At 37.0% G+C, this 26,363-nt stretch overlaps 1 protein-coding gene across 1 annotated transcript in view; it reads left to right on the top strand.

The window, feature by feature from the left end:
- Positions 1–26,363, top strand: part of DPY19L2 (dpy-19 like 2) — a 118,698-nt gene that overhangs the window by 49,396 nt on the left and 42,939 nt on the right. The window contains exons 12-14 of the mRNA XM_049893767.1: positions 3,458–3,517; positions 16,921–17,001; positions 23,656–23,757. Of these exons, the coding sequence (XP_049749724.1) occupies positions 3,458–3,517; positions 16,921–17,001; positions 23,656–23,757 (243 nt within the window). The remainder of the gene's footprint in view (positions 1–3,457; positions 3,518–16,920; positions 17,002–23,655; positions 23,758–26,363) is intronic.

Genomic DNA, 26,363 nt, shown 5'->3' with positions numbered 1-26,363 from the left:
TGCTCTGTGTTGTTGTTGGGTGCCATGGAGTCAGTTTTGACTCATAGTGACCCCATATGACAGAGCAGAACTGCCTCACAGGGTCTTCCTGGTTACAATCTATGGGAGCAACCCATTGAGTGAACTTTGGTAGTCTGTATCTTTCAAGGAATTTGTCCATTTCACTGGGGATGTCAGATTTAGTGACAAAGTTGTTCATAATGTTCCTTTACTATCTTTTTATATATCTGTAGAATCTGTAGTGATATCACATCTCTTATTCCTGATACTGGAAATTTGTGTCTTCTTTTTTCTTTGATCATTCTGACTAGAGGTTTATCAATTTTATTGATCTTCTCAAGGAACCAGCTTTTGGTTTCATTGATTAGCTCTACTCTTTTTTGTTTACTGTTGCATTTATTTCTGCTCTTTTTACTTCCTTCTGCTTATTTTGGGTTTAATTTATTCTCTCTCATTTTTTAAGGTAGAAAGTGAGGTCAGCAGAAGTGTTTATTGCTATGAATTTCCCTCAAAGTACTATTTGTCAGCATCTCACATATTTTTATATGTTGTATTTTCCTTTTTATTTATTTTATACTCATTATATATTTTACTTATATGTTATAAATTATTCAGTAAAGTTTTATTTTTATCTAAGCAGTCAGTATTTGTAAAATATTTAAATACTAAAAAAAAAAAAAGAAAACCTTATATTTACCTTTAGTTACCATTTCCAGTGCCCTTCATTTGTGTAGAGCCAGATTGACATCTTACATCATTTTTCCTTGTCTGAGAACTTCCTTTAACATTTCTTGCTGTGCAGATCTCATCATTATGAAATCTTTATTTTGTCTTCATTTTTGGGAAGATATATGTTTGCTGGGAATAGAATTCTAAGTTGACAGTATTTTGCTTTCACTCTTTTAAAGATGTTGCCCCACTGTCTTGATTTTTTTTTTTTTTGGTGAGAAATCTACTGACATCCTTATCTTTTTTTCCTCTGACTTAACATGTCTAATTTCTCCGGCTGTTCTTAAGATTTCTGTTTATCAGTGATTGTGAGCACTTTGTTTATAGTATGCCTTACTCTGTAGCTTTATGTTTCTTGTATTTCAGATTCATTGAGATTGAATCTCTAGTTTTATAATTTTTATCAAATTTGGAAAAATGTTGGCCATTATTTCTTCAAATATTTTACTGCCCCCACACTTTTAGGGACTCTAATTGCACATATATTGGACTGCTTGAAATTGTTCCATAGTTTGCTGATAATCTTTTTTTCAGCATTTTTATTTTTGTGCTTTATTTTGAATAGTTTATATGTCTTCAAGTTTACTAGTCTTTTTTTTCTGTAGTGTCTAATCTGATGTTAATTCTCTCCAGTGGATTTTTCATCTCAGACATTGTAGTTTTCATATCTAAAAGTTCAGTTTGGATCTTTTTTATTTGTGCTAGGTCTCTATTTAACAACCTCACTCTTTCTTGTGGCTTCTTCAACATGTGTAATAGAGTTACAATAACTGTTCTAATGTTCCCAACTTCTAATTCTATCCTCTGTATCATTTCCAGGTCAGTATTAATTGATTAAGTTTTCTCCACATTATGGGTTGTATTTTCCTGCTTCTTTGCTTGCCTGGTAGTGTTTGCTTGAGTGCCAGGCTTGATAAATTTTACCTTGTTGGGTGCTGGATATTCTTTTATGCCTATAAATGTTCTTGAGCATTATTCTGTCATGCAGTTAAGTTGCTTGAAAACAGTTTGGTCCTTTGGGTATTTATTTTAATATTGTTAGGTGGAGCTAAAGTAGTATTTAGTTTATTATTAATAATATTACACCACTACGGAGACAAATGCTTCTGTATACAGTACTTGACGTCTCATAATTTATGATGTTTTTCACTCTGTCCAGGAACAGGAATTATTCCTTGCTTGTCTAACCAAAAAAAAAAAAAAAAACCCGTTGCTGTCGAATTGATTCCAACTCATAGTGACCCTATAGGATAGAGTAGAACTGCCCCACAGGGTTTCCAAGGAGCACCTGTTAAGATTCAAACTGCTGACCTTTTGGTTAGCAGTCATAGCTCTTAACCGCCATGCCACCAGTTACTTGTCTAGGCTCTGGGTATTGTTCTCTCTAATTGTTTCAGGTTTTTTTTTACATGCATGTCATAATCACTGGTCAGCTGAAGACTTGAAGGATACCCTCTACAAATCTCTGGAGCACTGTCTCTATGTTGCTTTCTTCTCTCCACTACTCTGACCTGAAAACTCTAGCCTCCTTTTTCTTGCTAGGCTCCTATCTCCATCTTCTCAACTCAGGGAGACTACTGTGCTCTTCCTGGGTTCTCCCTCTCAGTGCTACAGCCTGGGCACTCTATAAAGGCAGTAAGCTGGGCAGTCAGAGGGCTTGCCTCATGTTTTCCGTGTCTCTCAGGAGTCAGTGTCCTTTGTTGCCTGGTGTCCAGTCTCTTGAAAAATGTTCCTTTCTTTATCTTGCTTGGATTTTTTAGTTATTTCAGGCAGTACAGTAAATGTATTTCCTGCTACTCCAACTTGGCCAGAAGCAGTTTTATCCTGGTTGATTTTAATTACTTAATTTATTCACTTTTTGGGGGATATGTGAAATATTACCGGGTTTCAAAGAGTAAGAAATAGACAAAAGGTTATATTCAGAAAAGTATCGCTCTCGCCTCATCTCTTGCAATTAGCTCCCTCTTTCTTGCCAGTCTATTTGATGTTCTGATTTATCCTTTTTGTATAAATAAACGTTAACATATGTATTTTTATTTCCCCTCCTTATCCATTTCTAGAGATGGTAGGTGGAGTACTTGTAGTCACCAAGGATAGAGTTTTTGAGGACCCCAGCTTTATGCAGAAGTTTCAGCTCCAGCTTCTTGCTTTACACTTCTGCTGCCCTCTAGTTATAATACGAGCTCATAATTGTACCGTAGTTTTATGGTCTTCCTTAAAGACTGCCACAGGTTATCTCAATGATTCATGTTTTTAGGTTTTTTTTTAAATCACTTTCTGTTTTCGGCATCTGGGAAGTTCTTTTTCTTTCTTATAAGTTCAGATATGCATTTTAAAAACATTTAAAAATATTTCATTTGGGAGTTTGAAGAGGAAGGATTTTGATGTTAATTTAGTTCACTGTTTTATTGGACAATGTATACAGACACTTGCAGAGATGCACCTCCAACATACCATCTACCTCTTTAGAGAATTATGCAGTAAAGGTCCAAATTAAATCCGAGGAACTAACTGGATCCAAAAGGCAACTTTTTGGCAGAGGAAGAATTCAGATATCACCCCAAGGAAATTTGCCATATCCACACTTAGAAAAATCAACAATTAAAGTTGAAGTGGCTGATGATAACCAAGATAGGAGGGAGTAGCTAAGTAATTTTTGAAATGCACCATTCATATAAAATGTAGGTGTTAATTTTAATCATTTTATTTTCTATCATATACATTTTAGGTTATAATTCTAAAGAGAAATAAAATTCAAAGATTAGGAACATCTGAACTCCACTTTTGGGTAAGGTTTAACATTTTTAACATAGTTTCTTCAAAATTTATTTTTTTGTTTCCGTAGTCTGGATACAGATAATACGGTTAAAAAACTGTAATGATTTATATTTAGTATATCTTTTAAATAGCTGCTTATTTATGATAGGAAATAGTCCTTAGTAAAGACTATAAATCATTTTCAAGAAATTAGTTCATTTATTTCAACACTACTCTCAGGCCTTTACTCCTTTACTTTCATTCTACCATACCCACATTACCTTGCTCTTAAATTTCTTTCTACTCACATTGAGCTTCTCTTTTTAGCTTTCTTAACCTTCTCTTTTTAAACAACTCTGTTTTTAGTTTTTTCACAACTTTCCTATTTTCCTTCCTCCGCATCTTTCTACCACCTCTTTCCTTCTGCTTCCAACTTTGGATTCTATTATTTTTGTCCTTAGGACAACATTCCTCCAGGCCTTACTTCAACTCAGCAGCTATCTAATGTTTGTTAGGCATCTTCCCAAATATCTAAATGGTTGTCTATGTTATCTGTATTATTATTTATTTATTTATGGTTTCCAGTAAAATAAGTATATTATTAGGTAAATACTGCAACTACTTAAATTTTTTAATATCAGACAGATGAGATTCACTATTTTTCTCTTAAGTCTTTTATGTACTTCTCTTAAAAAATACCTGCCATATTGAAGAGCTATGTGTTTGCATATTATATATTAAGAGAATAAAGCTGGAAAAAGTTAAGGTAAAATGAGGAGCTAGATTTCTATTCAGAAGCAATAGAACAAATGGAATGAGTGACAGTTTCTCACTACTGGAGGCATTCTTCCATCACTCATGGGGAATATACAGAAAGACTTGTGCACTAAATTGCTCATATGCAAGCTCAAGTTGAAGCTGAAGAAAATTAGAATAAGTCCATGAGAGCCAAAGTACAACCTTGAGTATTTATTTAAAAAAAAAAAAAAACCTATTGCTGTCAAGTCAATTCTGACTCGTAACAACCCTATAGGACAGAGTTTCCAAGGAATACGTGGTAGATTCAAACAAATGACCCTCTGGTTAGCAGCCGTACCTCTTAACCACTATGCCACCAGGGTTTCCAACAGAGTAGAACTACCCAGCAGGGTTTCCAAGGAGCAGCTGGTGGATTCAAAGTGCTGCCCTTTTGGTTAAGGCTCTTAACCACTGTGCCACAGCCTTGGAAAACTTGAATTTAGACCATCATACATGAAGAAAGCAAGAGGTCATTGAAAAGACAGAAACGAAAGAAAAGACCAAAATGGATATCAGAAGCGACTCTGAAACTTGCTAATGAATGTCGAATAGCTAAAGCAAAAGGAAGAAATGATGAAATAAAAAAGCTGAACAGAATATTTTAAAGGGCAGCTCAAGAAGACAAAATAAACTATTATAATGAGAAGTGTACAGACCTGGAGTTAGAAAACCAAAAGGGAGGAACACGGTCAGCATTTCTCAAGCTGAAAGAACTGAAGAAAACATGCAAGCCTGGAGTTGGAATATTGAAGGATTCCACAGGAAAAATATTAAATGATGCAGGAAGCATAAAAAGAAAATGGAAGGAATACACAGTCACTGTACCAAAAAGAATTGGTTGATGTTCAACCTTTTCAGGAGGCAGCATATGATAAAGAACTGATGGTATTGAAGGAAGAAGTCCAAGCTGCCCTAAAGGCATTGGTGAAAAACAAGGCTCCGGGAACTGACAGAATACCAGTTGAGATGTTTCAACAAACAGATGCAACGCTGGAGGTGCTCACTCATGCATGCCAAGAAATTTGGAAAAGAGCTACCTGGCCAACCAACTGGAAGAAATCCATATTTGTGCACATTCCAAAGAAAAGTGATCCAACTGAATCCAGAAATTATCAAACAATGACATTAATATTATGCACAAGTAAAATACTGCTGAAGATCATTCAAAAGTGGCTGCAGCAGTACATTGACAGGGAACTGCCAAAAATTCAAGTCAGATTCAGAAGAGGAATTGGAATGAGGGATATCATTGTCAGATGGGTCTTGGCTGAAAGCAGAGAATACTAGACAGATGTTTACCTGTGTTTTATTGACTATGCAAAGGCATTCAACTATGTGGATAATAACAAATTATGGATAACATTGCAAAGAATGGGAATTCCAGAACACTTAATTGTGCTCATGAGGAACTGGTACATAGATCAAGAGGCAGTCATTGAAATAGAACAAGAGGATACTGTGTGCTTTAAAAGCAGGAGAGGTGCGCATCAGGGTTGTATTATTTCACCATACTTATTCAGTCTGTATGCTGAGCAAATGATCTGAGAAGCTGTACTATATGAATAAGAATGGGGTATCAGGATTGGAGGAAGCCTCATTAACACTCTGTGATATGCAGGTAACACAACCTTGCTTCCTGAAAGTGAAGAGGACTTGAAGTACTTACTGATGAAGATCAAAGACTACAGTCTTCAGTATGGCTTACACCTCAACATAAAGAAAACAAAAATCCTCACAACTGTACGAATAAGCACCATCATGATAAATGGAGAAAAAATTGAAGTTGTCAAGGATTTCATTTTCCTTGCTTCCATAATCAATGTCCGTGGAAACAGCGGTCAAGAAATCAAATGATGCACTGCATTGGGCAACTGTGCTGCAAAGGACCTGTTTAAAGTGTTAAAAAGCAAAGATGTCACTTTAAGGACTAAAGTGCGCCTGACTTAAGCCATGGTGTTTTCAGTTACCTTATATGCGTGAGAAGGCTAGACAATGAATAAGAAGACCGGAGAATTGGTGCCTTTGAATTATGATGTTGACAAAGACTGTTGAATATACAACGGACTGCCAGAAGAACAAACAAATCTGCCTTGGAAGAAGTACACCCAGAATGTTCCTTAGAAAAGAGGATGGTGACTTTGGTACTTAGAACATGTTATCAAGAGGGACCAGTCCCTGGAGAAGGACATCATGCTTGGTAAATTATACGGTCAGTGAAAAAGTGTCATAGATTGACACAGTGGTTTCACAGTTGGCTCAAGCATAATGAAGATTGTGAGTGTGGTACAGGACTCGGTAGTGTTTTGCACTGTTGTATATAGGCTCGCTATGAGTTGGAACCGGCTGGACAGCACCTAACAACAACACTAAATTGTTAGATGACATGACTCTTCCAGTATATGACTTTTTTACTTCAGAAAATTGGGCAATATTTAAAAAAATATTAAAATCATCTGAAAATTTAAAGATCCTCTTTTGAAAACAACTCAAAGGGAAATCAAATAGGCGTTTACAGAATATTGAAAAATGACAACAAATAGAGCAGTGTTATTGGACCTTTAAGAAATCCTGCCAAAGCTTTGGAAACCCTGGTGGCATAGTGGTTAAGTGCTACATCTGCTAACCAAAAGGTCAGCCTTTCAAATCCACCAGGTGCTCCTTGGAAACCCTACGGGGCAGTTCTGTAGGGTTGCTATGAGTTAAAATAAACTTGACGGTAGCGGGTTACAGCTAAAGCTCTACTCAGAGGGAAAATCATAGTCTTAAATATTTTCAGTAGTAGACTAGAAAGAATAAAAATAAAGCTTTCAATTCAAGAATATCAAAGAAACAACAACAATAAAATAAAAATCCATGGAGAGAAAAGTTGAAATATAATCAATATTCAGGTTATATTTAAATTTTTTGAAACTGTTATGAATTATACAAGAGAGAGAAATGAATCATGCTAGTCATCTAAAAAAAGCAAGCAAATAAACAACAAACTGGACAGGTTTTCTGGTTTATATGGCTTTTTTATGGAAAGCAGACAGGGAAAAAAAGCAAAGATACTTTGTGAATTACCACCTTTTCTCACAAAACCTTTTCTTTCAACAAGTTACTCTTTAATGTCTGTAGTATAAAAGTTATATTGTATATCTTTCTCTCCATAATATATTTGAAAACAGGAAAGTTTTTGTGTTTTTTACATTGAATTGCAATATAACAATCTATAGAAAAATTGTCACCCATGACTGACCGAAATTTAATTTTAATGTTGTTTACTACAACTTGACAAGTTGCAAGAAAGATTATTTTTTAGCCTCCCTAGGTATTAAGTACTCTTTTATTATATATATGTATATATATCTTTAGGAAAGATAATTTTTTATAACATAGAGCCTGAACAAGGCACTTATAGGCCTAACAGATCCACTTTAAAGTTTCCTTCAACAGAAACTAAATCCCTGCTTACTTGTTGGGATACTCATGGTAAAGGAAGATTACTGTCAACTGAATTAGAATCAGATTGACATAAAATTCTCATCTGTAAGAAAGAAGGGAACAAGAAGACAAAAGTGCAGCATTTTCAAGGCACTGAAGGAAAATAACCTGGACTACACCACCAGGATTTCTGACCTTAAAATAAGTAGAAAATAAGTTGAGTAAACCTTCAAAAATGATAATAAGTTAAAACAATCGTTGGTCTTACTGGTGAGGTATTAGGAGTTTCCATTTAAAATCAAGATCAAGATAAATATGCTATTTCACATTTTACTGGAGGTCCTAGCTGACACAGTAAAGAAAAAAAAGTAAATCACAAAAATAAGGCCTGGAAAGTAAGAAGCAAAACTCACTGTTCAAACACAGTCACATTATTTACATAGAAAGCATAAAAGAATGTACGGACATATTATTAGGAATTATAAGAATTCAGCAATAGAGAACAATTCCATTTTTGTTCTCTGACAAAAAACAAAATGTGTTTTTCAAATTTTTGCTATATAATCAAGAAAAAATACTTTGTATCTATGATTAAATCTAACAAAATGTATATAAGATTTGTACGGAGAAAATTATTAAAAATTCTTAAGACATAAAGAATGTCCAAATAGGTAGAGGTGGGACCAAGACGGCAGGGTAGTCACATTCTTCTGGTGATCCCTCTTACAACAAAGACCCGAAAAAACAAGTGAAATAATTATATATGTGACAAGCTAGGAAACCTGAACATCAAAGGCAAAGTTAGGAAATTGGACTGAGTGGTAGGTGGAGGGAGAGTCGGTTCGGAAGTGATGACGAATTGCTGGACCTGACTTGGTAGAAACTGGTGCCCCTCAGGCACGATCCCCTGGCGCAACCACAGTGGGGCTGGTGGTAGTGTGCAGGATGTGGTTTCCTCAGGTAGAGACAGTGAGCTGCACAGTTTACTCACACCTCTGGAATCAGAGAAGAACAGCACTTGGCAAAAGCTAAATATGTGAGTCTATTTTACCACTTCCCCAGCCCACAAGCCGGCTTCAGTGGCTGCTGATTTCCTTGGGCCTAAGAAAGGTCCTGCTGCATGCTCTGAGCCATTCTCCTGGCCTTGGAGAAGGAATAAATTAACAATTGGAGGAAAAGATAATTTGCAGGTCCGCTAAGCTGGGGAACTCAGGACAGAAGTGGCACCTGTCCAGACACAAGCAGTCCATGAACTTTGAATACCTTTCACTCCTGCATGGACTTGTATGGACCCATTTCAGGAGCTTAGGTCCTTGTTGACAGCCTGCAACGGTATATGTGCTAGAGGCCTAACTTCAACTGCTTTAGCAGTGCGGTGGAGGGGCGGGTTTTGATGTTTGACACTTCCTATTAAACAGGGAACTCGCCTACCCACATCAGGGATCTGAGGACTGTTGGCTTCACCCATGTTGCTTAGCAACCTGTGACAGGGGTCCAAGGATAACTGGTACCTCCCAGTCCTTACAACCAAAAGCATTGGCTGCCCCAGGCCCAGCTAAAGAACCCATCCACCTGTGCACTTTAGGGAACAGGGTCACGCTTTCCTCACACTCATGGGATGGTTGTCAGCTGCCTGCCTTGTTCACGGTATGACCCCCTGCTGCAACCAGATACCTGGACCTACACCAGTCACCACTACCCCACTAAGACTGTAGGACAGAGCCAGTACCACACACTTGATTACTGACTACCTAGACACTTGAGCTGAATCCATACAAGAAAAATGAATGGACTCCTAGGCTCATATACTTTTAATAGCTCTAGCCATCTGGTGACAGGATGTTAGAGCTTCAAAGGCACAAATAACCAAGCTAGCTCACTCAAGTAACCTATTTGGGCATATCAAGACAAAACAAAACAAGAAGCTAGGATAGAGTAAACAAACATAAATTAATACAATAACTTATAGATGGCTCGAAGACAAAAGTCAGTATCAAATCACATAAAGAAGCAGACCATGATCTCTTCAACAAGCTCTCAAAACAAAGACACAAGGAATCTTCCTGATGAAGATGTATTTCTGGAACTGGCAGAGGTAGAATACAAAAGATTAATATACAGAACTCCTCAAGAAATCAGGAAGGAGATCAGGCAAAATGCAGAACAAGCCAAGGAACACATAGATAAAGCAGTTGAGGAAATTAAGAATGTTATTCAAGAACCAAATGAAAAATTTAATAGGCTGCAAGAATCCATAGGGGGACAGCAGTCTGAAATTCAGAAGATTAACAATAAAATTTCAGAATTAGACAACTCAATAGAAAGTCAGAAGACCAGAATGGAGGAAATGGAAGGCAGAATTAGTGAGATTGAAGATAAAACACTTGGCACCAATATATTTGAAGAAAAACTAGATAAAAAAAATTTTTTTAAATGAAGAAACCGTAAGAATCATGTGAGACTCTGTCAAGAGAAATAACCTACAAGTGATTGGAATACCAGAACAGGGAGGGACAACAGAAAATACAGAAAGAATTGTTTAAGATTTGTTGGCAGAAAACTTCCATGATATCATGAAAGATGAGAAGATATGTAACCAAGATGCTCATTGAACTCCACATAAAATAGATCTTAAAAGAAAGTCACCAAGACGTAATCAAACTTGCCAAAACCAAAGATAAAGAGAGAATTTAAGAGTAGCTAGGGGTAAACAAAAAGAGACCTACAAAGGAGGGTCAATAAGAATAATCTCGGACTACTCGGCAGAAACCATGCACGCAAGAAGGCAGTGGGATAACTTATATAAAGCATTGAAGGAGAAAAATTGCCAACCAAGAATCACATATCCAGCAAAACTGTCTCTCAAATGTAAAGGTGAAACTAGGACATTTCCAGATAAACAGTAGTTTAGGGAATTTGTAAAAACCAAACGAAAACTACAACAAATACTAGAGAGAGTTCTCTGGTTTGAAAATCAATAATAACAGATATCAACCCAAGGCTGTAACAGTGGACAGAGTAATCAGATGTCAGCACAGATAGGGAAATCATAAAAATAAATCAAGATTAAAAAAACACTCAAAACAGGGAAACAGCGATATTATTATGTAAAAAAAGGTAACATTAAAACAATAAAGAGGGACTAAGAAATGTAGTCATAGAGCCGTCATATGAAGAGGAAGACAAGGCGATATAAAGAAATAAAAGTTAGGTTTAAACTTAGAAAAATAGAGGTAAATATTAAGGTAACCACAAAGGAGACTGACAATCTTACTCATCAAAATAAAATGCAAGAAAAACATAAAGTCTCAGCAAAAACATAATCAACAATAGCAATAAAGAGGAAAAGACAATATATAAAGAAAAACTACTCAGCACAAAAAGTTGAGTGGAAAAAAGAAACTGTCAACAACACACAAAAAGAAATCAAAATGACAGCACTAAATTCATACCTATCCATAATTATGCTGAATGTAAATGGACTAAATGCAGCAATAAAGAGACACAGAGTTGCAGAATGGATAAAAAAACATGATGTGTCTGTATGCTGCCTACAAGAGACATATCTTAGACTTAAAGACACAAACTAAAACTCAAAGGATGGAAAAAGATATATCAAGCACACAACAATCAAAAAAGAATACGAGTGGCAATATTAATTTCTGACTTAGACTTTAAAGTTAACCCCACCAGAAAGGATAAGGAAGGACACTATATAATGATTAAAGGGAAATATACCAGGAGGATATAACCATACTAAATACTTACACACCCAATCACAGGGCTTCAAGATAAATAAAACAAACTCTAACAGTATTGAAAAGTGAGATAGACAGCTCCACAATAATAGTAGGAGACTTCAATACATCACTTTCAGTGAAGGACAGAACATCTAGAAAGAATCTCAGTAAAGACATGGAAGATCTAAATGCCACAATCAAACAACTTGACCTCATAGACATATACACAACACTCCACCCAACAGCAGAGAAGTATACATTCTTTTCCATTGCACATGGAACATTTTCTAGAATAGACCGCATATTAGGTCATAAAGCAAGCTTTAACAGAATCCAAAATATTGAAATATTACAAAGCATCTTCTCTGACTATAAAGCCATAAAAGTAGAAATCTATAACCAAAAAAGCAGAGAAAAGAAAACAAACCCTTGGAAACTGAAAACACCCTGCTCAAAAATGACTGGGTTATAGAAGAAATTAAGGGCAGAATAAAGAAATTCATAGAATCCAGTGAGAATGAAAACACTTCCTATCAGAACTTTTGAGACACAGCTAAAGCAGTGTTCAGAGGCCAATTTATATCAGTAAACACACACATCCAAAAAGAAGAAAGGACCAAAATGAAAGAATTCTCCCTTTGACTTGAGCAGATAGAAAGAGAACAACAAAAGAAACCCTCAGATACCAGAAGAAAGCAAACAATAAAAATTAGAGCAGAATTAAATGCAACAGAGAGCAGAAAAACAATTGAAAGAGTTGACAAGACCAAGAGCTGGTTCTTTGAAAAAATTAACAAAATAGATAAACTCTTGGCCCTACTGACAAAAGAAAAACAGGAGAGGAAGCAAATCATCTGAATAAGAAATGAGATGGGTGACATCACAACAGACCCAACTGAAATTAGAAGAATTATATCAGATTACTATGAAAAATTCTACTCTAACTAATTTGAAAACCTAGAATAGATGAATTTCTAGAAACACACAACCTACCTAAACTAACACAACAGAGATAAAACAACTAAATAAACTCATAACAAAAGAATTGATTGAAAAAGTAATTAAAAAACTCCCAACAACAACAACAAAAAAAAAGCCCTGGCCCTGACAGCGTCCCTGGAGAATTCTACGAAACATTCAGAGAAGAGTTAACTCCACTACTAGTAAAGGTATTTCAGAGCATAAAAAAGGATGGAATACTCCCAAATTCATTCTATGAAGCCAGCATAACCCTGATACCAAAACCAGAGCATAAAAAAGGATGGAATACTCCCAAATTCATTCTATGAAACCAGCATAACCCTGATACCAAAACCAGGTAAAGACACCACAAAAAAAAAAATTACAGACCTATATCCCTCATGAACATAGGTGCAAAAATCCTCAACAAAATTCTAGCCAATAGAATTCAATGACATATCAAAAAAATAATTCACCATGACCAAGTGGGATTCATACCAGATATGCAAGGATGGTTCTACATTAGAAAAACAATGTAATCCATCATGTAAATAAAACTAAAGACAAGAACCACATGATCTTATCAACTGATGCAGGAAAGGCCTTTGACAAAGTCCAATGCCCATTCATGATAAAAACTCTCAACAAAACAGGAATAGAAGGAAAATTCCTCAACATAATAAAGGGCATTTATACAAAGCCAGCAGCCAACATCATCCTAAATGGAGAGGGTCTGAAAGCATTCCTCTTGAGAATGGGAACCAGACAAGGATGCCCTTTGTCACCACTCTTATTCAACATTGTGCCGGAGGTCCTAGCCAGAGCAATTAGGCTAGATAAAGAAATAAAGGGCATCCAGATTGTAAGGAAGAAGTAAAAGTATCTCTATTTGCAGATGACATGATCTTGTACACAGAAAATCATAAAGAATCCTCAAGAAAACTACTGAAACTAATAGAAAAGTTCAGCAGCATGTCAAGATACAAGATAAACATACACAAATCAGTTGGATTCCTCTACACCAACAAAAAGAACGTGGAAGAGGAAATCACAGTAGCCCCCAAGAATTTAAAATAAATCTAACCAGAGAGGTAAAAGACCTATACAAAGAAAACAAGACACTACTGAAAGAAACCAAAAGAGACCTACATTAGTGGAAAAACTTACCTTGCTTATGGATAGGAAGACTCAACATTGTAAAAATGTCCATTCTACTGAAAGTGGTCTATAGATACAAGGCAACTCCGATTCAAATTCCAATGACATTTTTTAATGAGATGGAGAAACAAATCACCAACTTCATATGGAAAGGAAAGAGGTCCTGGATTAGTAAAGCATTACTGAAAAAGAATAAGTGGGAGGCCTCACACTACCCGATTTTAGAAACTGTTATACTGCCACAGTAGTAACAACAGCCTGGTACTGGTACAACAACAGGTACATAGACCAATGGAGCAGAATTGAGAATCCAGACATAAATCCATCCACATATGAGCAGCTGATATTTGACAAAGGCCCAAAGTCTGTTAAATGGGGAAAGGACAGTCTCTTTAACAAATGGTGCTGGCATAACTGCATATCCATCTGCAAAAAAATGAAACAAGACCCATACCTCACACCATGCACAAAAACTAACTAAAAATGGATCAAAGACCTAAATATAAAATCTAAAACGATAAAGATCATCTAAGAAAGATTAGGGACAACACTAGGAGCCCTAATACATGGCATAAACAGTACACAAAACATTACTAACAATGCACAAACACCAGAAGAGAAAATATATACCTGGGAGCTCCTAAAAATCAAGCAGCTATGCTCATCCAAAGACTTCATCAAAGAGTAAAAAGATTACCTACAGACTGGGAAAAAGTTTTTAGCTATGACATTTCCCGTCAGAGTCTGATCTCTAAAATCTGCATAATATTGGAAAAACTCAACAACAAAAAGACAAATAACCCAATTAAAAATTGGATGAAGGATATGAACAGGCACTTCACTAAAGAAGATATTCAGGCAGCTAACAGATACATGAGGAAATGCTCTCGATCATTAGCAACTAGAAAAATGCAAATCAAAACTACAATGAGATACCATCTCACTCCAACAAGGCTGGAATTAATTCAAAAAACACAAAATAATAATCGTTGGAGAGGTTGTTGAGAGACTGAAACACTTCTACACTGCTGGTGGGAATGTAAAGTGGTACAACCACTTTGGAAATCAATTTGGCACTTCCTTAAAAAGCTAGAAATAGAACTACCATACAATCCAGCAATCCCACTCCTTGGAATTTGTCCTAGAGAAATAAGAGCCTTCACATGAACAGATATATGCGCACCCATGTTCATTGCAGCAGTGTTTACACTGGCAAAAAGATGGAAGTAATCAAGGTACCCGTCAACAGATGAATGGATAAATAAATTATGGTGTATTCACACAATGGAATGCTGCGCAACAATAAGGAACAATGATGAATCCGTGAAACATTTCATAACATGGAGAAATCTGGGATGCATTATGCTGAATGAAATTAGTCACTTGCAAAAGGACGAATATTGTATGAGACCACTGTTATGTACTCAAGAAAGTTTAAACGCGGAAGTAAATATTCTTTGATGGTTACAAGGGTAGGGAGGGAGGGAGAGGGGTATTCAATAATTAGATAGTAGACAAGAACATTTTAGGTGAAGGGAGTGACAACACAGAATACAGGAGAAGTCAGCACAAGCTGACTAAATGAAAAGCAAAGTTTTCCTGAATACAACCGAACGCTTCGAAGGCCAGAGTAGCGGGGGCAGGGGTCTGGGGACCATGGTTTCAGGGGATATCTAGGTCAATTTGTGTAACAGAATGTATAAAGAAAACATTCCGCATCCCACTTTGGCGAGAGGAGTCTGGGGCCTTAAATGCTAGCAAGCAGCCATCTAAGATGCATCAATTGGTCTCAACCCAACTGGAGCAAAGGGGAATGTAGATCACCAAAGATACAAGGAAAATAGGAGCCCAAGAGACAGAAAGGGCCACAAAAGTCAGAGACTCCATCAGTCTGAGACCAGCAGAACTAGATGGTGCCCAGCTACAATGGATGACTGCCCTGACAGGGAACACAACAGAGAATCCCTGATGGAGCAGGAGAGCAGTGGGATGCAGACCTCAAATTCTTGTAAAAAGACAAGACTTAATGGTCTGACTGAGACTAGAGGGACTCCAGAAGTCATGATCCCCAGACCTTCTGTTGGCCCAAGACTGGAACCATTCCCAAAGCCAACTCTTCAGACAGGGACTGGACTGGACTATAAGATAGAAAATGATACTGGTGAGGAGTGAGCTTCTTGGCTTAAGTGGACACATGAGACTATGTGGGTAGCTCCTTTCTGGAGGGGAGATGAGAAGTCAGAGGAAGACAGAAGCTGGCTCAATGGACATGGGGAATACAGGGTGGAGAGGAGGAATGTGCTGTCTCATTATGGGGAGAGCAACTAGGAGTACCTTGCAAGGTGTATATAAATTTTGTATGAGAGGCTGACTTGACGTGTAAACTTTCACTGAAAGCACACACACACAAAAAAAAACCAAATAAATGGAGAAATATAGCATTGTAAGCTTATGACTGTTCTGTATAACAAATTTGTCAATTCTTTCCTTTGATGTATAGATTTAAAGCAATTCCAACCAAAATTGAACAGTTTTTTCAATTAATTAATTCCAAAGTTCACATGAAAGAACAAGATTTAAAAATAATCAGGATTGTCCTCAAAGAAAAAAAAGAGAGAAAGAAAGAAGAAGAGAAGGGAAAGAGGAGAAAAAATCAAAAGTTGAAAGAGTGGGGAAGGACATCCCCTTTCAGTTATCAAGATTAAATATGACGATTTAGACTGTGTGGAATAGACTTGGCAATGTGTTTGGTTTGTTTTTTTGGAATTGAGGTAGGATTAGGTAAATCGATCAATTAATGGTGATGGTAGAAACAGGTCTATGTCTGTATGAAAACTTGATGTACAAAAGAGATCACTTTTCAATTAATGGTGCTGGAATAATTTATTATCTATTCTGAAAAAAGGAGCCCCGGTGGTATAGTGGTTAAAGTGCTTGGCTCCTAACCAAAACGTCAGTGGTTCGAACCCACCAGCTGCTCTGTGGGAGAAAGACGTGGCAGGCTTCTTTCATAAAGATTTACAACCTTAGAAACCCTATGGGGCAATTCTAGCCTGTCCTATAGGATCACTATGAGTTGGAATCTACCTGACAGCAGTGGATGAGTATTGAAAACAACTGTTTTAGAAGTTTCTTTGTGTTTAGGATATGTAGAACTCCAGTGTTATCAGTTTCAGTTCTTTTCCATTAAACAAAATTTTCTAAAAGAAAATTTTCATTACTTTTTTTAGACCTCGCTACTAAGATACCTCACATGATTAAAATTTTCCTGTCATGTATAGATATGATTGATTATTCTAACTGGGTAATTTGTATTTTTAGCACCTGACTTCTATCTCTTTCATTTATTTTTTAGCTAATTCAAGGTTGTATTTGGTGGTTTGGAACAATTATTTTGAAATATTTGACATCTAAAATCTTAGGAGTTTCAGACCATGTAAGTACTTTCTAGTTAAAACATAAAAGTTCCTATAAATATGTAGCTGAGTGGAAACAGTGAAATATTCTGTTCTGACTTCTTCATTTTATAAAAGTTAAGTGACTTCTTCAAGGTTCTTAAGTTAGTTATTGGCAGAGCCAGTATCAAAACTTCACAGTCCAATGATCTTCTCGACGTACTTAGAAAGAAAGTGCATTGGTGAATGCTGACCTAATGTTATGGATTGAATTGTGTCCCCCCCAAAAAATATGTGCGTAAATCCTAACCTCTTGTCTGGGTTTTCTAGAGGAACAAAACCAGTGAAGCATATGTAGATAGATATATATATATAGAGAGAGAGAGAGAAATTTACTTTAAGGAGATGGCTGACACAATTGTGAGGAAATGGCTGGCAAGTCCCAAATCCGTGGGTCACACAACATGCTAAAGATCTCTGCTGGCTCATGTGATTGCAGGGGCTGATGAACCCAAAATCTTCAGGTCACACAGAAGGCTAGAGGTCTCTGCTGGCTCATGGTGTTGCGGAATGGTAAATCCAAATCTGCAGGGTCACGTCCCGAGAACCAGAGGTCAGGGGACTCGAAGAGTGTGGGATCGAGAAAAGAAAGTGAACTTTTCCAGAACATCCTTTTATATACTGGAGGCAGGCCACACCCCCAAGGCAACTCCACTTTCCACTGATTGGCTCCTCACATTAAATCACAAGATGGAAGGTGATTAGATAGTGTTTGCCAAACCATTGAGAATCATAGCCTAGACTGTGATTATAATCTCATTTGGAAATGGGTTTTGTTTGGTATGTTAATGAGGCACAATTAGTATAGGGTATGTCTTAAGTCAATTTCTTTTGAGAAATAAAAGAACAGATTAAGCAAGCAAGCAAGCATGAGAGAAGATACATGCTACATGATCACTAAGGAACCTAGGAATAGAAGCTGAAAAAAGACAACGCGCTTCCCCCAGAGCAGGCAAACAGAGAGAGCCCTCGCCTATAGATGGTGCCCTGAATTCAGACTTCTAGGCTCCTAAACTGTGAGGAAATACATTTCTGTTCATTAAAGCTACCCACTTGTGGTATTTCTGTTATAGCAGCGCTAGACAACTAAGACAAGATTTGGTACCAGAGAGTGGGATGTCACTCTAACAAATATCTAAAATGTGGAAGTGGTTTTGGAATTGGGTAATGGGTGAAGGCTGGAGGAGTTATAAGGTGCCTAACAGTAAAAGCCTCGATTGCCCTGAAGAGATTGTAGAATTATAGACATCAAAGGCAATTCAGGTGAGGGCTCAGAAGGAAGTGAGGAGAGTCATACAGAAAATCTCTATTGTCTTAGAGAATACGTATGGCTCCAGCAACAGAATGTTTCTAGAAATGTGGGTTAAATATGCTTCTGGTGAGACTTTGAAAGGAAACAATGAACGTGTGATTGGACAATGGAGGGAAGGTACTGCTTTTTGTGCAGGGTTAAAGAGCTTGTCTGAATTATGGTAAAATATTTGGTAGAAGATAGAACTTGTAATTGATGAATTTGGATAGTTGGCTGAAGAGATTTCTAAGCAAGACCTTAAAGAGGCAGCATGGTTTCTCCTTGCTGCTTACAGTAGAATACGGGAGTAAAGAGATGGACTTAAAAATGAACTGTGCAAAATGAAACCAGAACTTAAAGATATGGGAAATTCTGTTGTAAAAACTGAGGATATGTACTCTGAAACTCTCACCAAGGACTTAGTGACTCAGTCTTTTATTAAAGATATTAAGCCTATGACTGATGGATCCATTCAAACACCAAAGAAAAATTCTGTCAGCTTAGACTAAAAGGGAAAGAGACCATAAAAAACAAAGGAAAGCTGTCTACTTCCTGGAATTCTACAGGCAGGAAATGGGCCAATGGAGGAACTTGGTTCCAAACATCTGTTGACCTCCTAGAAAAGGAAAGGACCATCCCTGAAACAGCTCAGCAATCAGGAGAACTGTTAGAAAGAGCACAGGAAGCAGGACTGCCTTGATTTCAAAGGTGGGGCCACAGCCTCCTGCGTTTCAAAGAGTGGAGCCACAGCCTCTTGCATTTCAAAAGATGGAGCCATGGCCTCCTCAGTTTCACAAAGTCAGGTCTCCACCAACTTGGTTCTGGAGTGTGGGGCTGCTATTCAGCTAAGCCAAGAGGATGGGGCAACTGTCCAAAGCTGACTGGTCAGGACTGCCATGCCCAAGGGGCAGGAGAACAGAGCTTGCTAGGGCCAAGACAGTGGGGTCCCCACTCAAATGGACTAGGAGAATAGGCCCACCCAAACCTGAGGGAGCAGAGTTGCCATCCCAGTGGGCCTGGAAGGTGGGGATGAAGCCCAGGGCAGAGGGGCCTCCACCCAGATCCAGAGAGCATGGCCAACATCCAGAGTATGGAGGGTGTGTGCCTGTTGCTCCTTATTTCCTTTCAATTTTTCCCATTTGTAATGGAAATGTCTACTTTGTGCCTGTTCTACCATTGTACTTTGGAAGCAGAAAACTTGTATTCTAGATTTCACAGTGTCACTGATGAAGAAGAGTTTTGCCCCAGGATAGAATATACCTAAAGTGTCACGGATATTTGATTTAGATGATTCAGAAAATGAGAATTTGGAGTGGGAAGTGATTTAAGACTTTTGGGATGATGTGATGGAGTGAATGCTTTGCAGGTGGGAAGACATGAATTTTGGGGGGCCAAATGGTAGAATGTTATGACTTGAATTGTGTTCCTCAAAAATACGCGCTGTAAATCCTAACCCCTATTCCTGTAATTATAATCCCACTTGGCCGTGGCTTTTCTTTGGTATGTTATTGAGGCAATGTTAGTATAGGGTATATCTTAAGTCAATCTCTTTTGAGATATAAAAGAGGAGATTAAGAAAGAAGCAAGCAAGCACTAAACAGAGGAGAAGATTCATGCCACGTAATTGCCAAGGAACCTAGGAATAGAAGCTGAAAAGAGACGAGGACCTTCCCTGGAATGGACAGGCAGAGCAGTTGCCCTAAATTTGGACTTCTAGCCTCCTAAACTGTGAGAAAATAAATTTCTCTTTGTTAAAGCGACACATGTGTCGTATTTCTGTTACAATAGCACTGGATAATCAGTACACCTAGTTTTCTAGGAAAACAATTTGATAAGTAGCCATTTGCTTATGCTTCAGTTAAAATACAAATAATCGTTTGTTTAAATGATAAGTTATTTATCGATTGCACATATTAATGCTATTTAGCTTTGGAATAAAGAACTCTAGAAATCTCAATATAGTTTTAAGCATTTATAATTATGGACTTAAAATATGGCTTGATATTTTTTAAAAATTATGTTATATAAATGATAATGTGAAAAGTTTTCTAGTTTTTCATCTTCTAGAAAATATATGTAAATTGCTTATTTTTCTTTTGTAATGTTTCTGTTTTAATGCTAACATCTTAAGTATTGGCCCTTTTCAAGGCATAAGTCCTGAAATCTAATATCTGAATTCAGTAGGGAGTAAGAGAATCAGGATCAGCTCATAGCTGGTTCCTGTGAGATGGAGGTCAGACATATCTCCACTCTTCAAATTCTTTACCATTTCTGACACCAGGCCCCCCACCACCCCAGCATGGCACGCTCTAGTTCTCTACTAGGTTCTATAATTTGTTGCAGTGGCCACACAGAACTCATAGACCATACTTAAAATTATGTGTTTTTTTAGGGCAGTAACAGGCTACCATTTGGGATCAGGATCAACTTGGAAGTAACAGGATACAATTTAGGAGACAGGATACAGTTGTATACTCAGGTTGGCTTCAAACCAAGACAGCTCTCAGCTTCTCCTTGGTCATGCCCACCATTAGGCCCTTCACTTGGCCATGCCCACTGCTGGATCTTCTCTTGGACATGCCCGCCTTTTCCAGGCCTCTGCCTTGCTCAGACAAGTGTTACAGCTCTTTTAGCTCCACCAACAAGTGTCCGGAGGCATCCCATTCCACCAGCAAGCCTCCTGCTGGAAGGTACTCAGCTCTTTCTCACTCGGTGGGCTGGCAAGCCCACTGCAGCCGTCTGCCAGTCCCATGGTTCTCGCCACTCGTACTGCTGCTACCATCGCTTTGCCTTTGGGCTCTGCTGTGCTTGCTGCTGCTTCTCGATTTCCTCAGTGTTACATCTCTCTCTTCTGGTTCTAAGTACAGGAACCTGGGTCCACACTCTGTTCCAGGCTCTTCTGATGTTAGTGAGGTCCCCTCAGCATCTGTGGGACTGGCCCTTATGTAAGCCTACTCCTTGTTAATTTCAAGGCGTGGTCCTTCTACTGGGACCACAAACTGACCAATCCCCTAGGTAGGCCACAATCACTTAATTTGCATAGTAATCCGTCAATTCCCGCAAGGTTACTTAATCCTATTGTGTGGTTTTACACACCCTATTTGCATAGTATACAAACCAATCTCTTGTAAGATTATAGCTCAGCCAGTCATTTTGGCAGAACTATAAACCCAAAGCCAGAAAGCCCATATATGAGATTAGCCCATTGCACTCTAAGTCCCTACTTAACTAATCAATTAAAAAAAATTCAGGGAATAGAAAACAATGCATGAACTTACTTTTGATTTTTAGCACTTTGTGTTTGGATCTAAGGATACATGAGTGTATCACACAATAATGTATAATAAATGTACCTTGTGTAGTGCTATCCACTTTTAGGGCCCCTTATGGTGAAATTACTTCAACTTTAGCAAGAAATTTATAGTACTTACTCTTTAAAACCCCCATGTATCTGTCAGTTTGTTGTACTGTGGGGGTTTGTGTGTTGCTGTGATGCTGGAAGCTATGCCACCAGTATTCGGATACCATCAGGGTCACCCAAGGAGGACAGGTTTCAGCTGAGATTTCAGACTAAAACAGACTAGGAAAAAGAACCTGGCAGTCTACTTTAAAAAAAAAATAGCCAATGAAAACCTTATGAATAGCAGCAGAACATTGTCTGATATAGTGCCAGAAGATGAGCCCCTCAGGTTGTAAGGCACTCAAGATATAAAAGTAGAAGGCCAGCAAAAAGAAGACCCTCAGCAAGATGGATTGACACCGTGGCTGCAACAATGGGCTCAAGCATAACAATGATTGTGAGAATGGCACAGGACCGTGCAGTGTTTTGTTCTGTTGTACATAGGGCCACTATGAGTTGGAACTGACTTGATGGCACCTAACAACAACTCTTTAAAGGCCAACTACAGTCATTATCCACTTGCATATATGGTCATGTTTAATAAATTTCAAAGTGGAAACATTTTTTTCCATTTGTTGCTAGCTTAGCATATGGTTTATTAGATTTATTTGTTGCTGTTGTTCTCTTATGTCTGACATATTTCTTTTCTTCCTTCCCCTTTTATTGTTAACTTTTTTTTTTAAATAGGGTATGCATTTTATGATAAACTTTATTTAGGTCTTCTGAGTTATTTATTTGCCTATTAACTTGGTCTATGTCTGGCTCCACATTATCGATCAGCTCTTTACAAATCTTAAATAAATACACACACACCCCCTTGATACTCTACGATACCTTCTCTATGTGACAGCTATATGAAAGAGTTGAAATTATAGTGGTTTGGTTAAGTTATTCTTGGTCACCAGGATTACTTTACATTAGAAAAAATAAAGTTGATTCTAAATTGTTAGTAGGCAAGGGGAACCATGAATAAATGAAACCCCCTGATAATCATCAAACTTGTTATAAGTTGTCTCTATAAAATAATCTGGATTAAGGTTTGACACACCAAAATTTTTCCTTTTTCTGGCCTTCTGAGAATACCATGGAAAAATAATCTGGATTAAGGTTTGACACACCAAAATTTTTCCTTTTTCTGGCCTTCTGAGAATACCATGGAAAAATAATTGTCTCACCAACAGTAGTAAGTAAATAATCAGTAAAGAGCATTGATGCTACAAGTTTAGCTTTAATTGGTGGTGTTTATTTTTAAGGTGATGGGAATCAACTAAGTGAATCAAAATTGTATGTATAGTAGTTGTAATTCTTATGAAGAATTAAAAAAAAAAAATCAAACCCATTGCCAGTTGATCCCAACTCGTAGTGCCCCACAGGGTTTCCAAGGAGTGGCTGGTGGATTCAAACTGCTGAACTTTTGGGCAGCAGCTGTAGCTCTTAACCACTATGCCACAGGGTTTCCGTATGAAGAATAGCTCAGTATTTAATGACTTGAAGATGTCTTAAAAATATCAAGAAGCACCAAAAAATGTAATGAAAATGTTTGTGGAAAAGTTTGTTCCTGATTTGCAATGTGTGGTGAAAGGGGTTAAATTAAATTGTTTTCTTTTTTACTTAATAAATGATATGACTATAAAATCTGATTAATTGCATTGTGGTTTCTGCCCAGCAAATGTTGATTTTAATTCACTCTTTATATTATCATCTTCTCTACATATTTTTTCTGACCTCTTTCTAGTTTTCATTTCTCTTTGTTTTTCATTTATCTTCACAGTTCAGTACATAGCACATTTGGTTAATTGTGTTTTTGTTTTGTTTTCTTTGAGGGGCATCCATGTGCCTTAGACTTATTTGCTCTATAGACTTTATTGCTATTACATAAAATCAACTATGACTGACTATAATTATTTGTATAATTTTAATTCATTTTACTTTATTTTATTCCAGATTCGCCTGAGTGACCTTATAGCAGCCAGAATCTTAAGGTATACAGATTTTGATACCTTGATATACACCTGTGCTCCTGAATTTGACTTTATGGAAAAAGCGGTATGGACATTTCTCTATTTTTTTCATTTTTGCTCTTAAATTTTGCTTCTAAGCTGAAACTCAAAATATTTTTCTCAGGTTATAGTAAAACCTAACTAGGTTACCCTATCAGGTTTTACTATAACCTTTGATAATTATATCACTTTTCTCCATTCTTTTCTTATCTGTAAAATCAATTAATAATAGCCTCCTATCTTAAAAAAAAAAATTTTTTTTCTTAAAGTTATCAATAATTATTAAATGAGATAATCCACAAAGAGTGCTTAACATACAGTATGAAGCATGTCATTGTTGTGCACCATCAGGTTGATTCTGACTCATAAAAAATAGCCACGCTATAAGACACAGTAGAACTGCCCCATAGGGTTTCCAAGCAGATTGGCACATCTTTCTCCCCTGTAACAGCTGGTGGGTTGGAACTGCCGACCTTTCGCTTAACAGCTAAGTGCTTAACCACTGTGCCACCAGGGCTCATTCATTACTATTACTACATCTCAATTACTTGCCAATAATCTAGTCCAACTGGGGGTATGGGACCATTCAGGAAAAGAACTAAATAAATAAAACAAAACAACAACAACAAAAAAACCAAATTTTTGTTTTTGTTTTTATTTTTAACAAATTCAGTTTTGCTATATTTAATATTCCAAGTAGTTCCAAATTTTCTAACAAAGTGTTGCCAGGAAAGTTATACTACTAATGAGTTTAAATGAACATATAAAATTCATTTTTAAATCATGGAAATGCATGCTGTTATCCTTAACTCATTAACATCCTGCAGTATGCAGATGACACAACCTTGCTTGCTGAAAGAGAAGGGGACTTGAAGCACTTACTGATGAAGATCAAAAACTGCAGCCTGAAAACATTCCCCTTGAGAACGGAAACAAGAAAAGGATACCCTTTTTCACCACTTTTATTTAACATTGTGTTGGAAGTCTTAGCTAGAGCAATAAGACAAGAAACAGAAATGAAGGGCATCCAAATTGGTAGTGAAGAAGTTAAACTCTCCATATTTGTGGATGATATGATATTAAGAAAATCCTAAAGACTCCACCAGAAAACTACTAGAACTAATAGAACAATTTAGCAGAGTAGCAGGATACAAGATCAATATACAAAAATCAGTTGGATTCTTATACACCAATAAAGAGAATGATAAAAAGGAAATCAGGAAAACAATACCATTTATAATAGCCCCTAAAAAAATAAAATACTTGGGAATAAATCTAACCAGGGATGTAAAAGACCTATAGAAAGAAAACTACAAAACACTACTGCAAGAAACCGAAAGAGATCTACATAAATGGAAAAACATACCAAGCTCATGGATAGACTCAGCATTGTGAAAATGACAATTCTACCCAAAGCGATTTACAAATACAATGCGATACAGATCCAAATACCAGCAACATTCTTTAAAGGGATAGAAAAACTTATTAACTTCATATGGAAAGGGAAGAGGCCCCAGATAAGTAAAGCACTACTGAAGAAGAAGAATAAAGTAGGAGGACTCACGCTACCTGACCTCAGAACCTACTATACAGCTACGGTAGTCAAAACAGCCTGGTACTGGTCAAAAACAAATACACTGACCAATGGAACAGAATTGAGAACCCAGATGTAAATTCATCCACCTACAGTCACCAGATCTTTGACAAAGGCCCAAAGTCCATCAAAAAGGGAAAAGACAATCTTTTTAACAAATGGTCCTGGCAAAACTGGATGTCCATCTGCAAAAAAAATGAAACAGGATCCATACCTCATACCATATGCAAAAACTAACTCAAAGTGGATCAAAGACCTAAATATAAAGTAAAAAACTATGAAGTTCACAGAAGAAAAAATCAACACTAGAGGCCCTAATACATGACATTAACAGGATACTCATCACAAGCAACAACACACAAGCTCCAGAGGATAAGCTAGATAACTGGGATCTTCTAAAAAATTAAACACTTACGCTCATCGAAAGACTTCACCAAAAGAGTAAAAAGAGAACCTACAGACTAGGAAAAAATTTTTGGCTATTACAAATCAGACAAAGGTCTAATCTCTAAAATCTACAAGAAAATCCAACACCTCTACAACAAAAAGACAAATAATCCAATTAAAAAATGGGCAAAGGACTTTATCACTGCTCTAATTCAACATTGTGCTAGAAGTCCTAGCCAGAGCAATTAGGCTAGACAAAGAAATAAAGGGCATCCGCATTGGCAAAGAGGAAGTAAAATTATCTCTATTTGCAGATGACATGATCTTATACACAGAAAACCCTAAGGAATCCTCCAGAAAACTACTGAAACTAATAGATGAGTTTGGCAGAGTCTCAGGTTATAAGATAAACATACACAAATCACTTGGATTCCTCTACATCAACAAAAAGAACATCGAAGAGGAAATCACCAAATCAATACCATTCACAGTAGGCCCCAAGAAGATAAAATACTTAGGAGTAAATCTTACCAAAGATGTAAAAGACCTATACAAAGAAAACTACAAAGCTCTACTACAAGAAATTCAAAAGGACATACTTAAGTGGAAAAACATACCTTGCTCATGGATAGGAAGACTTAACATAGTAAAAGTGTCTATTCTACCAAAAG

Source organism: Elephas maximus, chromosome 8 (genome assembly GCF_024166365.1).
Source record: "Elephas maximus indicus isolate mEleMax1 chromosome 8, mEleMax1 primary haplotype, whole genome shotgun sequence".
Classification (NCBI taxonomy): Eukaryota; Metazoa; Chordata; class Mammalia; order Proboscidea; family Elephantidae; genus Elephas; species Elephas maximus.
Note: the sequence above shows the minus strand (reverse complement) of the source record. Positions and strands in the feature narration are given on the sequence as shown.